Genomic DNA, 18287 nt, shown 5'->3' with positions numbered 1-18287 from the left:
GTCGTTTTCGAGTTCATGGAATGGACATTTAAAGATTTAAATGTAGTTTTCCTTTTAAATGGGTTGTCCCACATTGAAACTTTAAGAGAGTTTATTTGTATATATAAGCTCTAGACTACAACACTTGGGTTGGGCCCCAAGGGGCACCCCAAGTTTGTAGAAGAGAGGAGTTATGGACAAAGTGAAACTTAGCCCAAACCACTACACGCGCGCGCGCCACCACCGTCCAGGCGCGGTTGTGGGTCGGCTCTAATGTTAATTTTTTGGACAAAATTCATTTGAATTTTTACCAAAAACATTCTTGCAGGAAAATTTAATTTCTGAACCAAAATAAATTCAAATTTGAATTTTTTTTTCTGTCCAAATATTACCTCTTCCAGTCCATTATTTCTGAATAGATTAATCAGTTCAAACAGGTCTCAAAATCTGTTGCACCCGAACAGATTCAAACTGTCCAGAACAAATTTAACTGCTGTGCAGTTATCTGTTATAACTACCAGATCTGTTTGATTTTCAAACAGCATCTGTTCAATTCAAACTAGTACATGTTCGGGTTTATTTATTCTAGACTTGTTCCAGCAGATTTTGGTTGATCAAAACATCTAATAAATTTTGTCCAGACAGGTTTTTTGATCTGTTGAAATTCTGGACAGATTCATAATCTGCACAGTTGCAGATCTGTCCAGTTTCCATACTAAATCTGTTTCATGAGTTTAGCATCTGTTGAAGTTACAGTAACATACCTGTTCGGACAACCTTTGTATGCCTATATATACCAACATTTCCAGCAGTATTCTATGGAAAAAACAGTCTGAAATTAATTCCTTTGTGCTGTCCAACTTTTATCTTTGGTGCATTATTCTTCAAATTAGTTTTAGAATAAATTTCAGAGAGTTAGAACAGAGGTTTGGTTCGCCGTACAATTTGTCTTGAGTGCTACTACAAATTGGTTAAGATCATTGTATACTGGGAGATAGACGCCACATAACCGTAAGCACCGTAGTGGGGCGAACCTGTCTTAAGGACAGAGTGTCACACACTCGACTTGGTCTTTTATTTTTAATTTGGTTCGATAAATAAATTCTGTAAATTTTATTTTATTTTGTTTGAATTAGTTTCAATTAATTTTATTTACACAGAAGATTGTTCCAACATTCATCCTATATTTAATTATAAAATTAATATAAATTACAATATTTTCTTCAGATTTGGAACATGATAAGTTGTAAATCTTTTTGTATATGAGATTTGACAAATCATTAAAATGAATTGTTTAAAATATTTTATAATTTAATTTTGACATTATTACATTATATTAATAAAGATGCTCTAGAGAAATAGGAATATTTGCTATATTCCAATTACTTCTACAGCTAGCACCCAAGCAAACATGCACCATAAGAATAACATATTTTGGATGAAGAATTATGCAATACACCTTTTTTTTTTTTTTTTTGGTTACATCAGAAAATAAAAATAAAAAAACCACTCGGGACTAGGCCCATTTCCCAGATAGTCCTATCATGTCTACAACAAGTAGACTTTGAATTTCAATCGATGGTTCATTCACCACCATCATGTCTTCAGGTTGTTGAGCTCCAAATTTTGCCAGGGCATCAGCACAAAGATTTCCTTCCTTCCAAACATGTTGGACAGTGCATTGGCAACCTCGGAGTAGAATCCAAGCATTTTTAACCAGATTCAGGAATGGGCAATGGTCGCCTATGTCCTCGTTCATTAGTTCCACCACCTGCATTACATCTGTTTCAATATGATTGTGAATCCCTTATACAGAGCCCATAATTTAGCTTCAAGGCTTGTTCCTAGTTGTAAGCAGCCATAGTAGCCACACATCCAAGCTCCACGCTCGTTTCTGATCAGCCCACCAAAGCCTCCATCTCCACTGAGTTTTCTGCTGCCATCTGTGTTGAGTTTCAGTCTTCTTACAGGAGGTAAACACCAGCTGATAAGTCTATATGAAGGTCTGGGTTGTGGTACAAGTTGGAGGAATGCTTGGTGGATTTCTCTAGAGTTATCAAAAATGAATTAAGCATTCTCTTGGTGGCTAACAGATTTTCCTTCAAAAATAAAACCATTTCTGTTTTTCCAAATCTTCCACAAAGCCACCACAAAAATATAAGGGGAACTTACCAATAAGTCTCATATACAAAGTTCAAAACTCATCTAATCCAAAAATAAAATACTTGCACCAACTAGTCCTATATATATATATTTTAATTGTTACTAAAAAATTCTATATATATTTTTTAATTTATAGACGTTGTTACATCCTACTACCGTCGGACTTCCGTTAGACGGTCACCAGAGACTTGCCAGAATGTTCAACATCACTGGGAAGTCGCTAGAGTATAGCTGGAAAGTCGCCGGAGTATCGCCGGGAAGTCGCCGGAAGTTCACTGGACTGTTATGAACACCAATGGAAGTCACCAGAATATCTAGAACGTTCGCTGGACGTTAAGAATATCATTGGAGACTCACTGGAATGTCCAGAATATTGTCAAAAAAAAAGAATAAATGGAAAAATTAGAGCGAAAAAACATAGCAATATGTGCTAAATATTAATAAACTAAAAGCAAAAAAATGTAACGATAAAAAACAGCAATAATAGGAAAAACATATGTTATTTTTCAATTTTTATAGGGTTTAAACAAATAATCTCCAATATTAATCAAACTGAAAAGTAAGTTTTGAAACTATAAAATGTTACAGTTTCAAAGCAAAAATCTATTAAGTATTTATCCTTATTAATCAAACAGAAAAACATGTTATGAAACTACAAAATTTTACAGTTCTAAAGAATGTTATGAAACTGCAAAATTTTACAGTTTTAAACCATGATTCATTCCAGCATAAAAAAAAAAAAAAAAAAAATTAAAAATTGCAAAATTTTATAGTTTTCACCGCCTGTAACGAATACTCGAAAACAACTTATTTTCACAATTTGAAATTTTTTTCCCATTAAAACAGAAAAATAGACTTGTGTAACAGAGAAAAGGTAGAAAATTTGAGAAATTGAAGCAAAGAATAGATATATAGAAAGAATATTATACTCCGACAATTATTTTGGTTTAGATCAGTTGGATCTCATGTAGATCTACTCATCAGATTTGAGTAGATCTAGTCATCTTTTTCGCCGTCGATGAGGATGAAGTCACGAGTTGATGTCGATGGTTTGTGGTTGCCTATGAACCCAAATCAATGGTAATCTTTGGTCATCGGTGACTATATATTAGAAAGAGAAAGAGAATAAGAAATGTGTGATCACCGGTCGTCATCCATGACAAAGAAACTGAAAGGAAAATGCAGGGGAAAAAAAGACAGAGGAAAATGTAAAGAATGAGGCAAAAAGCAGAGAGAGAGAGAGGAAAAGTAAAACTTTTAGGTCTACTTAAAAGTTTGTTGGATTAAATAGTGTACACATATTTCAAACAGAACCTGTGGGTAATTTTCCCAAAATAGAATACCAAGAGAGTTGGTCAGTAAAATGTGCTTTGCTCTTAGCATTCCTCTTGAGCCAATCCATCCAAGGCCTCCTCAGCATATCCAAGTACCACTTTTTTTTATCAAAAACAGTAAGCCACACTTCTTTTGCCATGTAACAATCTCTAAATAAATGGTTAATATCCTCAACCCCATTGCACCTAGGGCATTGAGGGTTATTGGTTAATCCTCTTTTCAATCTCATTTGATTGGTGAGAAGCTTCCCATGAAGAATAGTCCACAGGAAGCCTTTCAGTTTTTATGGTAATATCAGTTTCCACACCCATGTGCAGCCATCCTCCTTGTTCTCATTACCCAATAACAAACTATACAGAGATGAAACAGAGAACTCACAACCAGGGAAACCCTTTCATAAGGGGGTGTCCAGTCCAGTGTTAATAGGGGGTGGAGTCCCCAAAATAAGGGCAGCTAGGGGTGAGGAAAAGTTACCTCTCACAAGGTTAACATCCAAATTCCCATCTTTTCCTACCAACTCTCTCAAATTGGTAATGTGGTTGTCATATATTATTTTTTTTAGTTATCACTAATTTTCTTATTTAGGCCTCGTTTGACAAGTGATGATTTTAGCTAAAAAGTCAAAAAGTCACTAAAAAAATTAAAAAGCCAACAATTTATACAAAAAAGTCAAAGATTTCATATTCTCTCTACTTTTTGCACATCTTTTCTTAAAAAATCAAAAAGTCATTCCAAATCTACTATTTTTTTTACCTCATATTTTAGCCAAAAAGCTAAAAAATTACTAAAATAGTATGTTCCCAAATGAGACCTTAATTATGATATTACTAGCATATCACCCATGCTATGCATGGGATAAAATAATATATTATTTAATAAAAATATAATAATTATATTTAATTTTTTTATATTATGTAAAATAAAAGTTAAATGGAAGCTAGTCAATTGGGATTTTCTTAATTGTTTAAAATTAAGAAAATCAAAAAAAATTAGTATGAGATATTGATCATAAGGCTTCTAACTAAAAATGTTATTTTGCTTATATAAATGAGAGTATAAAATTTACTTTATATAAGTGAAACAATTCCTTTTTTTTTTTTTTATTCTTTTCTCGATATAAGATTATAAAATGAAAGTTAAATGTGAGCTAGGTAATGAAGATTTTCTTAATTGTTTAAAAGTTAACAACTGTTTTGGCGAAAAGTTTATTTCGAATCAAGTAATCTTAGCCGTTTAATCTTTAATTAGGTCAATTTTTAATTTATTTCGAATCAAACAAATTTAACCAATATATTTTGATAAAACTACTAAAGTCGCAGTTAAACCAACGAATCAGTCAAACCAAAAACGGTTCACCCTATCGGCTAGGTCAAAAGACCAACCAACTTATACAAAAATTAATTAATTAAAAATTAAAAAATTTATTTTAATTTTAAAATTTAAACTGTCTTGAACTGAAATATACACAACATTACAATATTAAATGGGAGCATAAGGTTTATATAGTGAAACAACTCATTTTTCCTCATTTTCCTGATGTGGGATTGTAAAATAAAAGTTAACAATTGTTTTGACGGAAAGTTCATTTCTAATCAAGCAATCTCAATAGTTCAAATAAATCTAAACAGTATATTTTGATAAAACAGCTAAAACTGTGGTTAAACCAGTGAATCAGTCAAACCGAAAACGATTCAGCCTAATCGGCTAAGTCAAAAGACCAACCAATTTACAACAAAATTAATTTATTAAAACCGTAAAATTTACTTTATATAAGCGAAACCATAATACCATAATATTAAATGAGAGTACAAAATTCACTTTATATCAGTTAAACAACTCACTTTTTATTTATTTTCTCAATGTGATATTGTAATTATTTTAAAATTAAATATTATGAGAGTTTCAAAATCTCATACAAAATTATTTTTTAAAATCAAAATGTTTATGTGGGATTGTACAATAAAAGTTAAATGAAAACTAACTAATGAAAATTTTCTTAATTGTTTAAAATTAAGAAAATTTAAAAAAAAAATGGCATTGATTATAGGATTTCTCACTAAAAATCTTCTTTTACTTATATAAATGGGAGCATAAGATTCAATGATTCAAAATGGAGAAAAAAAAATGATATATAACATGCCAGTGTATTATTTATTTACCTTTCTTTATTTTCTTTCTCTATCCCTCTTTATATTTCTTTTTGTGTGTATCTTAATATAATTTTGCTCTTATATTTTGTGAGGGCATATGATTATTTTTTAAACCATGATAATCACCATACATAAAATCAAATTAATAATAATACAAATAATGATCAATTAACTTAAACTTATATTTAAATATACCTTTGCAATCGTACTAATTTTTAATCTTACCATTAAATAAAAATTAAGTTAGATTATAATTTTTGTTAAGATTTTAATTTAATGGTGTTTCTTTTAAATCAAAATCCTCACTTCATCACTAATATATGTTCTATTTTGCAGGTTGTTAGGGACAAGGCTCATCTCTTTGTTGAACCTTTTAAACAAGAGAGCTGCTATTAGCACCTACTTAATCTCTTTGAACCCCCCACTTCTTTGAACCCCTACCCCATTGAGTCCCATCCATTTTCTCTTTAAACCCCCGCCTTAATCCGAACTATACCTCTCTTCTTTGAACTCCTAATTTATCTTCTAATAACCCTTTTCCCACCGCCGATAGCCGTTCAAAGTCGGTCGATGACCTCCTTTTCGGCAACCTCCCCATTGCAAACCCCAAAACCTATCATCATTCTCTCTCTCTCTCTCTCTCTCTATATATATATATATATATATTAATTACAATAGAGAAGAGAATGAGAAAAATCTCTCATTCGACATCATCTTCGTCGCCACCCCACCTGAAACTTCTTCTCTATCACCGCCTCTTCTTCTTCACCCTGTCGCGAACCCTAACCCTAACCCTAACCCTAACCCTAACCCTAACCCAGTTCGTCCCTGGCGGCGGCGGGTCTCCCGACCCCTTCGTTTCTCCTCTGTAGTTCACTAACTACAAAAGCAAAATATCAGTTGAGCATTGTTCATTCAATAAAAAACCACATTTCATTGAGCAATCATTTTCAATTTCTAGCCTCAATGCTTATCGATCCAAAAAATAAAAAGCTCCGAAAGAAAAAAAAATTCAACAACACTGTGCAGACCCGAAAGATGATATAAACATATATATATATATATATATAGAGAGAGAGAGAGAGAGAGAGAGAGAGAGAGTTGATATAAACAAATGCTCACTTGGGGTTTCAATTGGTTGCAAATTTGTATGAATGCTTTGATTTTGAGCTATTGCTTTGTGTGGTTTTCTTTAAGGGTTGTTTGAGGTGTCCTAAATAAGTGTATTTTTAAAAATTTAGGACTAAAACGTTGAGGAAGAAAAGATAGTTGTTTTGGATAACTTTTTGTCTTTTTACGAAAAAATATATATTAAAATATTGTATAAAATGGAAAAATTACGTTTTTGCCCCTACATTGTAGACTCATCAGTGATAAGCGGCAGGAGGATAGTACGGCTTGGTTGAAATGGTGCATGAGGCTTCGTGGGTACTATTGGGCCGTGGGGCCTCACCACGGGTTTCATTCCAATAATCTGAACCGTTAAATGTGTAGAACTCGTTGAGTACTATATGCTTACGAAAAAATCACTTTAATCGAATATCGATAGCTATATGATCAAAACAGTTTTGTATAAAATTAATGGACAGTAAAAAATAAACGGCTGAAAAAAAAATTTGTTTTGATCACATAGTTATCCATATCCGATTAATGTGATTTTTTACAATCATATAGTACTCGACGAGTTCTACACATTCAACGGTTCAGATTATCAAAACGGGACTCGTGGTGGGCCCCTACGGGCCCAACATTACCCTCAAACTTAATGAATATATATATCTAATTTTCTTTTTTGTTCCATTGACAGACCAATACGTACTTTTTGACATCAATTCAGTACCAACACTGTCAACCCGTTGGTTTGTATTAAAATATTGTGTAAATTAATTTTTTTATATTTTTAATTTATGAATAATGATAACTTTTAAACTTTTTTAGTAACTTTTTTGACTTTTTGAATTTTTTTTGGTATGTCAAACCAGGTCCTAGTTTCCGCACATGAATGAGAGAGAATTGCAAATTTTTTGGTGAAATGAAACCCTTACAGTGGTAGCCGAAGGTGATGGAGGATTAGGGTTAGGGTTTGAGAAATTAGGATTAGGAGTTAGGAATGAGGGTAAAACTGTAACTTCATTTTAGGACAAAAATGAAAAAAAAATAGAATAAAAGAATGAAAGGTCCAAAGTAAAGAGACAGGTGCTAACAGGTTTCTTTAACTAATCATGTGAGAAGATATTTACAATTTTCCATTTTTCGTTTATATCCTGAATCGGGTCGAATATTGTAACTTGGTGCGGGTTGTACCTAGGCTCGCCCAGCTAGCTTTCTCAGGTTCGTTGCCCTCATGACTCATCTTCCTCTCACAACAACGCAAATAAACATAACCTTCTCTTCTCTTCTCTTCTCTTCTCCAGTCAGTCAGTGTCACCCATGGCGTCTTCTCTGTCTTCTATATTCTCCTCCTCCATACTCAGCAGCACCAGCCAACCTCACAGAGCGCTTTTCATCAAATTCCCGAGACTTGTCTCCCTTGAAAAAGCCCAGCACCAATCAAGGTCGTCCTTTCGCTACCACCTCACATCACGACCCAACCTCAACACCACCTTCTCTCTCAATTTCTCCAGAAGAAGCTTCTCTCAATCCAACCTCTCTCCCTCCAACTCCAACAAGACTCAAATTCCTACCCTCCACCACTTCATTCCCCAAGCGCAAACCCTCTCCGACTAGTAAGTTCTCAATCTCTCTCTCTCTCACTCTCTCTCTCTCTCTCTCTCTCTCTGCCTAATTAAAATTCTCTTCCTATGCTACTATTAATTAATCTTCATTCCGCATTTTTTTTTGTAATGCTTTTGTTACTCTAATTTGGCTAAAAATAACTTCATTTGATATATATATATATATATATAGTAATAATCCAGTGGCCAAACTTTTGAATTTGAGTAGAAGTTTGCTAAGTGGCTCAACTGTAAATTTAGAAGCTATTGTGTCACCCAAATTGTCTTTACAAATTTGGGTAAAAATTGATTTGGGTCCAAAATTGAGTCAAACTCATTTTGGTATGAGTTAGTTTGGGTAAAGGAGTGGGGAGAGATTCTGAGCATTTTTACTCAAATTTAAATTTGATCTGAGTAAAGGGTAAGGATTTGAGTTAAAAAGTTTCATTTGACATAGAATAGAATACTTTAGTAATCAAACTCAGATTTGAGTATAAATTTGAGGAAATACTTGGTGAGGGACACAGAGTGATAAATTTGGAAGTTGACATGTCACCACGAAGTAAGCTTAATTTTTGAATTAAAAGAAAAAAAATTCCCCCCTAATTTGAGTATAAAATTGAGTAAAACTCATTTTGAATGAGTTTGAGTAAATGAGTAGAGAGAGAAAAAATGATTCTTACTTGAATTTAAATTTGATATGATAAAATGTAAGGACCGAAGATGCCACGATTGGCCACTGTTGTACACTCCTATTCGGAGGTAAGCCAGTCGATCCTTGTCAAATATTGATTGTTTCTCCCCCATTGGGATTGTATTTAGTTGTTTATTTCTTTCTTTTATTGACAATTTATTGTGGTACTTATTGGGCTTGAGTTGTTTATTTCTTCTTATTATGAGTTATTTCTCGTAGTGGTTGTTGGACTATAATTGTCCAGATTGACGTATTTTTTTCTCATATTTGTGATTTGCAATTATTCTTATACTGATTGGCAAAAAAAGAAAAAAAAAAAGAAAACCGTTTATACAATAAATTTGATACATACTTATGTGTTAAAAATTTGGAGGTGAATTTATGTTTTTGGAATATTAAACAAAGATATGATTAATGATATCTGGTGCCTCATGGTGCTAGAGGCCTTAGCTTTCAAGCGGTTTGCTCGTAAGGGCTTGTATTGAGTTACATTGTATATTCTTTATTTTTTTATAATGGAACACTCACTTGAGGGGAAAAAAAATACACTACACATAATGGTTGTGGAAATGACTAGCACAGAAAGTGAGTGAATAGCCATATATTTATGGAATTGTTAATGATTGCCTAATTGGTGATACTTAGCCTTGATGTACATGTAAAAAGTGTATAATTATGTGTGAAAAATGTATAGAAATATGTAAAATGATTTAGGAATATGTGAAAGGTGCATTAAAATTGTAACTTTTTTGACATTTTCCCCACCTTACTGGCAGCCTTTGGGACTATTGTTTGCATGGTCCTATATTTTAGCTTTGCTCAAGGTGAAATTTAACAAACTATATATGTAACTATTCCTAACCTCTGCTATCTGTGGGGTTATTGGTTCTAAGGAAATGGGAGCCATAGAAACATGATGGAGGTAATGGTTTAGGTCATTGTTTAGCGGGGCATGGGTGGCTAGTGGTCTCATTGGCATGTTGGGGTTGTGGTACCATGGAAACTAGTTTTGGGAGTTTAATCTTATTTCATTCAATTGTGGACTCCTATATCCTTCTGATTTATGAATCTTTTACACTCCATTCAGTTCCTAATATATTTTTTTTGTTTGATAGATCATTCGGTTCCTGATATCTTGATTGTAGAATGGAATAAAAATTAAATTGAAGAGCAGAGAGCTGTAGAAAATTTCATGAGTTTGATTATAGAGAAGTGGTGGAGTTGAAGGGAGGAAAATGATGGGTCACCAAGGCCTTTTCCTTTCCCCTTTGCTCCCCCTGTGCGTTGGGATGAATGCTATCTCTCTCTCTCTCTCTGTCAATCAGTCAATCCAAAATTCCCAATCATCTCACTTTTGAGATGATAGCCTTTTGTGTGCTGGAGAGTAGAATACTGAATATGTGTGTATGATGGCCTTTTGAAAATTTCTTTCCCCTCTTATCTCTGGCATCTAAGCAAATGGCATTTTAGGGGTTAGTTAAAGCTTCATTAATTGTGCTGGCTTTTCTACTAAACTTTCATTTTAACCCTTCGGTTTGTCCCGTAGTGTGTTGTCAAGATAGATACATTCAGATGTATTTGCCTTGAACCCACAGGGTTGAACATCATACTTGCTGTCAATAGTAATAAAGACAACGAAAACCAAACTGCCTTTCTCAGTTCTCATAGAAGAATAATTTTTTATTGGATGAGACAAACCAGGCATGTTATACTACCTCTCAAGAACATTGCCATAATATAATCAAGAAATCTTAGCTTTGTACTACGAATTAATTGACTTATTCTGCAGATTATTATTCTTAATAAGATATATCTCTGCTTTTCATTTAATGGCTTTGATTATCTAATCAAGTGAATACCCTAAACAAATTATAGTAGTAGTAATAGATATGGTTTGGATGACATTTCTCACTTTTAAAAACTTTTTTGAACATGCGACGCACCACTTTTCAGCTCTAAAATTTGTTTGCACACCTTGGTTCCTACACTTTGAAAAAAGAAAAAAAATTGAACACCATGAGATGAATTTTGAACAACCTTTTTATGTCTAGTTCACTCCATTCAAAAAAATTAAAAAAAGAAGAAGAAAGCTTTCTTACTAATTTCCAAACCTGTTTTTTATTATTTTTATTTTTTTAAAAATGTTTATGGAGTTAGCCCGTTGGCCAAGAGTCTATGCATTTCACTAGGAGGTTAGAAGTTCGATTTTGTCCACCTACAGGCTACATGTTCCTCGTATTTGTTTGAGGCCTTTCTTAATTTTATTAGGTTTCTTGTATATTTGTGGTTGTGCTGTGTCACTGTGTGTTGGATTTTCTTTCATAGTTGAATGTTCAATTTGATGTAATTCTCATACTATTAGTAATTTACTTTTATTGGTTGACAAAAATTACTACCCTGACAAAAATTCCTAGAGCTCCCATTGTATCTAATATAAGTCTATGTTCTTTCAAGTAGTGTTTGGAAACTTTGCCTGCAACTTTTCTTCTGTGCATGCGATGATGTTAAGAAGTTTTGCACATCGTTAGGGCTCATACTTTATGCATTATTTTTTCTTTCAGCCCTACACCAGCTTCTGAAACTCTTCCTGGGGGCCGCATATATCATGAAACTTATGGATGCCAAATGAATATCAATGACATGGAGATTGTCTTATCTATTATGAAGAAAGCTGGATATAGTGAGATCGTGGAGGTTCCAGAGAGTGCAGAGATAATTTTTATCAATACTTGTGCTATCAGGGACAATGCAGAACAAAAGGTGTGGCAGAGGCTTAATTATTTTTGGTTTCTAAAGAGGCACTGGAAAAGCAATGTATCTATTGGGAGGTCACAGTCTCTGCATCCTCCAAAAGTAGTGGTGTTGGGGTGCATGGCTGAGAGATTAAAGGATAAGATCTTAGATTCAGACAAGATGGTTGATGTGGTCTGTGGTCCTGATGCTTACCGAGACTTGCCACGACTTTTAGAAGAGGTAGACTATGGTCAAAAGGGGATCAACACTCTACTTTCACTTGAAGAAACTTATGCTGATATCAGTCCTGTGCGCATCTCGAAAAATTCGATTGCTGCATTTGTCTCCGTGATGAGGGGGTGTAATAACATGTGTTCATTTTGTATTGTTCCTTTCACTAGAGGCAGAGAGCGATCGCGTCCTGTTGAATCAATTGTGAAAGAGGTGGCAGAGCTTTGGAAAGAAGGTGTGAAAGAGGTAACACTTCTTGGCCAGAATGTAAATAGTTATAATGATGCATCTGGCACTGAGAAAGACATTGAATCAGGAGCCGATTGGAAGTTCAGTGAAGGTTTTTCAAGCACGTGCAAGGTGAAAAAAATGGGTTTACGCTTCTCTGATCTCTTAGAACAACTTGCAACAGAGTTTCCAGAGATGCGGTTCAGATACACATCTCCACACCCTAAAGATTTCCCAGATGAATTACTGTATGTAATGCGAGACAGATATAATATCTGTAAAAGTATTCATTTGCCCGCACAAACAGGGAATAGTAGAATACTTGAAAGAATGCGGCGGGGATATACTCGAGAGGCATACTTAGATCTTGTACAAAAGATTCGCAGAATTATCCCGGATGTTGGGACAACCAGTGACTTCATATGTGGTAAGAGGCTAATTATATTGCTTTTCCATGATGCTCGAGCCATAGTGTGAAGAATATAACACTAGCTTTAAAAAATGAGCATCATAGATGGATATGTGCTCTTTAAATTCTTACACTTCTGGTTGCCATTCTATGGTGCCCAGTGTAGACAGTACTGCTAACAGCATCAATTGAATTGATTGGATGGTTACAAACATCTTGGAAAGATTTTAGATCCTGTTTGGTATTGTTTTTGTTTTTGTTTTCTGTTTTCGTTTTTGGGCTTTATGATAAGAATAACAAAAAGTTTGTTGAATCATTTTCATCATCTTATGAACCTGGATATTTGATAACTAAGAAACAATTTAGCATAGTTTTCTGAAAAGTACTGTTTTACACAGTCCCCTCTCCCCCTACTTTTAAACATTTACCAAACCAAACCAAACCAAACCAAGCCTTAAGTCCCATCAAATGGGGTTGGCTACATGAATCCTTCTTCTCCACGCGGCCCTATCAAAAGCCATATTATTAGTCAAATTAAGTAGATTCATATCTCTATTTATAACCCTAGTCAACGTTAATCTAGGCCTACCCCGTCCCCTAACACTTCCATCTACCGTTACAGCATCGCATCTCTTCACTACTGCCTCTGTTGGTCTCCGTTGAATATGACCAAACCATCTCAAACGATTCTCTCTCAACTTATCTTCTATCGGTGCTACTCCTACCCATTCTCGAATACACTTATTCCTAATCCTGTCTTGTCTAGTTTTACCACACATCCACCTTAGCATCCTCATCTCAGCCACACTCATCTTATCTACATGTTATTTTTTGATTGCCCAACACTCCGTCCCATACAGCAGAGCTGGTCTAATAGCCGTTCTATAAAACTTACCTTTTAGTCTAGTGGGTATTCGTTTATCGCACAATATCCCAAACGCACTTCTCCACTTACACCATCCCGCTTTAATCCTATGGGCCACATCTGCATCAATCTCTTCCGCTGTTGTGATAATCGACCCTAAATAATGAAAATGTTCACTCTTAGACAGTTCTTGGTTCTCAATCTTCACTTCTCCTCTGCTTTCATTGTTACTGTTACTAAATTTACACTCCATGTACTCTGTCTTAGTTCTGCTTATCCGGAATCCTTTAGATTCAAGAGCTTTTCTCCAAATCTCCAACTTTGTGTTAACTCCTTCTCTAGTCTCATCTACTAACACAATATCGTCTGTAAAAAGCATACACCATGGCACGTCATCCTGAATATTTATCGTCAACTCGTCCATAACTAAAGCAAAAAGATAAGGGCTTAAGGTAGATCCTTGGTGTAACCCTACAGTGATAGGAAATTCATTTGTCTCTCCAGCTGGCGATCTAATAGTGGTCACCACCCCTTCATACATGTCCCTAATCACGTCAATGCAGCCTTTTGTCACCCATTTCTTCTCTAACACCTATCATATTATATCTCAGGGCACTTTGTCATATGCTTTCTCAAGGTCGATAAACACCATATGAATGTCTCTTTTATTTTCTTTATACTTTTCTATTACTCTCCTCAAAAGATAGATCGCTTCCATTGTTGACCTGCCAGGCATAAACCCAAATTGATTCTCTAACACCTCTGTTATGTTTCGCAGTCGGCGTTCCATCACCCTCTCCCACACTTTCATTATATGAAACATTAGCTTGATTCCTCTATAGTTGTTACAATTCTAGACATCACCTTTATTCTTATAGATTGGCACTAAAATATTCTTCCTCCACTCATCTGGCATGTTCCTAGTCAACAAAATTTTGCTAAACCTAGTCAACCAAGCAACTCCCTTTTTACCCAGACACTTCCAAGCTTCAATAGGGATATCATCGGGTCCTAAAGCCTTATTTGATTTCATCTTCTTAAGTGCAATCTCCACTTCAAAGTTCCTAATCCTGCGATAGAACCTATAGTCTTGGTTTATCGTATTACTGGCTATTTCTTCCCTTATTGTCATACTTCTATGTTCCTCATTAAACAGTTTCTCAAAATAATTCTTCCATCTTTCCTTAATCTCATCATCCTTCACCAATACATTAGAATCCTCACTCTTGATGCACTTTACTTGATTGAAATCTCTTGTTTTCCTCTCCCGTATCTTAGCAAGTTTGTATACCCTCTTTTCTCCCTCCTTACTATCTAGTCTAGTGTATAGGTCATCATAAGCTTTCAACTTAGTCTCTCTTACTACTTTCTTGACCTCCTTATTAGCCAATCTATAGCTCTTAAGGTTTTCCTCAGTTCTATCCTTCTGCCACTTTTTAAAGTACTCTTTTTTTGCCTTAACTACCGCTTGAACCTCTTCCCTCTACCACTAAGTTTCCCTAGAGCTGGGTCCCGTTCCTTTCGACTCTCCAAGCACTTCCCTTGAGATTCTCCTCATACAATTGACCATCGAATTCCACATAGTGTTAGCATCACCTTCTAAGTCCCAAGTACCTTCCTTATCCTTTCGATTTTTAAATATTTCTAGTTTATCTCCTTTTAGGTCCCACCATCTCGTCCTACGACGCCCACCATCCTTCCTAACTTGGTATTGCCCTCTAAAACATAAATCTAGTATCAAAATCCTATGTTGAGCGACCAGACTCTCTCCAGGAATCACCTTACAATCATTGCATTTTAGGCAGTTCACTTTTCTCACTAAGAAGTAATCTATTTGGCTCTTAACTAATCCACTCTTAAACGTTATCAAATGCTCCTCCCTCTTCTTATACATAGTATTGGCCACCACCAGGTAAGAAGCCAACGCAAAATCTAAGATTCTCTCTCCAGCCTCATTTCTGTCACCAAAACCGTATCCACCATGCACCCTTTCATAACCTAGTTTATCTATGCCCACATGGCCATTAAAATCTCCACCTATAACCAGCTTCTCTCCTACGGGTATCTCCTGTAAGATCTCATCCATTTGCTCCCAAAAATCCCTCTTAGTCTGATCATCTAACCCTACTTGAGGGGCGTAAACGCTAATAATGTTCACTATATTCCCTCCAATAACTAGTTTAACTAGCATAATCCTATCTCCTTACCTAGTGACCGCCACCACACTTTCCACAAGACCCTTGGCAATTATGATTCCTACCCCATTCCTGCGTCTATCCTTACCACTATAATAAAGTTTAAAACCAGTATCCTCAATTTCCCTAGCTTTCTCTCCCGTCCACTTAGTTTCTTGTATGCAAGCTATACTAACTCTCCTCCTAATCATAACATCTACCAATTCCATCGTCCTACCAGTTAAGGTTCCTATGTTCCAAGTGGCTACCCTAAACCTATAGTCTTGGACTAGCTTCTTTACCCACGCTCGTCCAAAAAAATGCGGAAACCTTTGCCCATTTTTCACCGCACCCAGGCGTCGATGCGGCGCCTCTTGCTCACTTTTCGAAACACTCGGAGGCAGGCGCAACGCGTCACTTGAGGGGAACGACTTAGCATTTAAATGATTCAAAGTAGGATTCATTTCATAAGGGATCCGAGCGGCTTTTTTACGTGTTGGCTGTCGGCTACCTAACACACAACCCTCCTCCTTAACCCGGGCTTGGGACCGGCGGAGTTGTTAACAACCCCGGCGGAGTTCTTTCAAACATTTATTAAAAATAATTATACAATACATTTTTGTGTCATTTTCATTTCCCCCCCTCTTTTTCAAAGCTATTTATTAGGAATAGATCCTTATTGTACATACATTCTTTTTGTATTCTCAATATATGTAGAACGGTTTAACAGATCATGTTGCCAATTGTTATTTCCTTTGTGGATAGCTTGCAGATACCATTTTTTGTAATGTGTGTCAAATAGCCAATTATATAGAGTTGGGTGCTCCTATAGTCTTTCTCTAATGAAGAGATGAAATTATTGTCTTTTAATTCATAAATCCACCATTTGCATATCGATTGGACAATTAAGAAGTTGGACAATTCATAGGCATGAGTTGGTAGAAATTGACAAGTAGCAAGTCTTAAGTTCTTTTTTGGCAAGTACTTCTTACCCTTTCTTTGGTGCATTAGAGGAAAGCTATTGTCATTGAACTTTGAAGAAGTTTAAATTGCAATTCCTGCATTGCCCCTAATACCTGTGATTTTCTTTCTCCAGGCTTCTGTGGTGAAACAGAGGAGGAACACCAAGACACACTAAGCCTTATAAAGACTGTTGGTTATGACATGGCATACATGTTTGCATATAGCATGAGGGAGAAAACCCATGCCCATAGGAATTATGTTGATGATGTTCCTGATGCTGTCAAGCAGAGGAGGCTGACGGAACTCATCGAGGCTTTCCGCGAGAGCACAGGTCAGTGCTATGACTCCCAAATTGGTACTGTCCAATTGGTGTTAGTTGAAGGACCCAATAAGAGAGCTCCCGAGACAGAGCTCATCGGCAAGAGCGACAGAGGCCATAGGGTGTATTTTACTAATCTGCCAGTCCCAGATCGGGAGGTTTATGATGGGAATCGGAATCCAAGGGTTGGAGACTATGTAGAAGTTCGGATATTAAAATCGACAAGAGCATCACTATTTGGAGAAGCTCTTGCTATAACAAAGTTAAGCTCATTTTACAGTAGTGTGCATGATGAAGCTGTTGTCGCCTGTGTAAACAGAAACTGAGTTGCTTTTAACGCTACTTATCTATGCTGATTGTTTTTAGTAGCCTATAATGGCTGCCCTACAATGGGCTCATGATCATAATTTTTACATGTTAATGTTCTCATCACCAAAATTCAAAATTCATTGTCATTGAGCAATTGAATGGCTCTAGAGATATTAAGAAGCAGGGATATGATTTTTGCTTCTGTTTTTTGATTATTAGCTTTCATCTTGTTAGAAGTTGCACCAAATGAACACTAAATAAGGCATGTCAACATTCATGGACTACAGTGGTAAATGTTGGGTACCAAACAAAGGCACAGCTAAAGTTGATGCTGGAAGTTGGAATACTAGGGTTTTAATTCTTTTGTTTGAGGCAACTTGGCTGCTTTACATTGGAGTTTAGATCCTGTGGTGCAAGGTTTATAGTGCACTAAAATGACTCGTTTTTGGTGCCAAAAAAACAAAAAAATAGAGAGGAGACAGAAGCACTGGCAGTCCCCCATTCCTCCTCTGGCAACCTCCATTTCCGGCAGCCCCCCACCTTTACTCATCCCCTTCTCCACCTCCCCTGCTTAAGAGGGAATATTTGAAATATGAGAAAACTCTGCTAACATGAAAGACTGATATATTAACCCAGCCCACTAACTTGAAGTGGACAAGAGTTCAATTATACAAGTCTATCAAGATTTTTTTTGTTTTGTTTGGTTTTTATTTTTTTATTTTTATGTATTCTCCAATCCAAAAAAAGGAAGAAAAAAAAATGAAACGCGATAAAATAAAAAATTATAATTATTAGATCGATTTTTTTTTTTATGGATGATACATATACAGGATTTTACAAAATGAATGGTTTAAATTATCGAAATGAAATCCGTAATAGGCTCTATGAGTCTGAACAAGTTCAAATTCAAACTTTACAGAAGTCCAATTCTTTCAAAAAAATCGAATTTGGCTTCACAACATTTCTTGCTGACTACCAAACGCCTACATGTTTGAGGGAAAAAAAATTATTACAATAGTGA

General features: G+C 35.4%; 1 protein-coding gene across 1 annotated transcript; it reads left to right on the top strand.

Moving 5' to 3' along the window:
* Positions 1-7845: 7845 nt before the first annotated feature.
* On the top strand, positions 7846-17467 carry LOC114315267 (CDK5RAP1-like protein). The gene is made up of 3 exons (XM_028261852.2): positions 7846-8353; positions 11597-12654; positions 16772-17467. The coding sequence occupies exons 1-3, from the start codon at positions 8058-8060 to the stop codon at positions 17281-17283; spliced, it is 1866 nt and encodes a 621-aa protein (XP_028117653.2). The 5' UTR covers positions 7846-8057; the 3' UTR covers positions 17284-17467.
* The last annotated feature ends 820 nt before the right edge of the window (positions 17468-18287 follow it).

Source organism: Camellia sinensis, chromosome 4 (assembly GCF_055761805.1).
Source record: "Camellia sinensis isolate YWXY chromosome 4, ASM5576180v1, whole genome shotgun sequence".
NCBI lineage: Eukaryota > Viridiplantae > Streptophyta > Magnoliopsida > Ericales > Theaceae > Camellia > Camellia sinensis.
Note: the sequence above shows the minus strand (reverse complement) of the source record. Positions and strands in the feature narration are given on the sequence as shown.

Excerpts from the sequence above, each read along its gene's own strand:
- LOC114315267 (XM_028261852.2), top strand. The coding sequence starts at position 8,058 with ATGGCGTCTTCTCTGTCTTCTATATTCTCCTCCTCCATACTCAGCAGC. Across the intron at positions 8,354-11,596 it reads GCGCAAACCCTCTCCGACTA|CCCTACACCAGCTTCTGAAA; the intron begins GTAAGTTCTCAA and ends TTTTTCTTTCAG. Across the intron at positions 12,655-16,771 it reads AACCAGTGACTTCATATGTG|GCTTCTGTGGTGAAACAGAG; the intron begins GTAAGAGGCTAA and ends TTCTTTCTCCAG.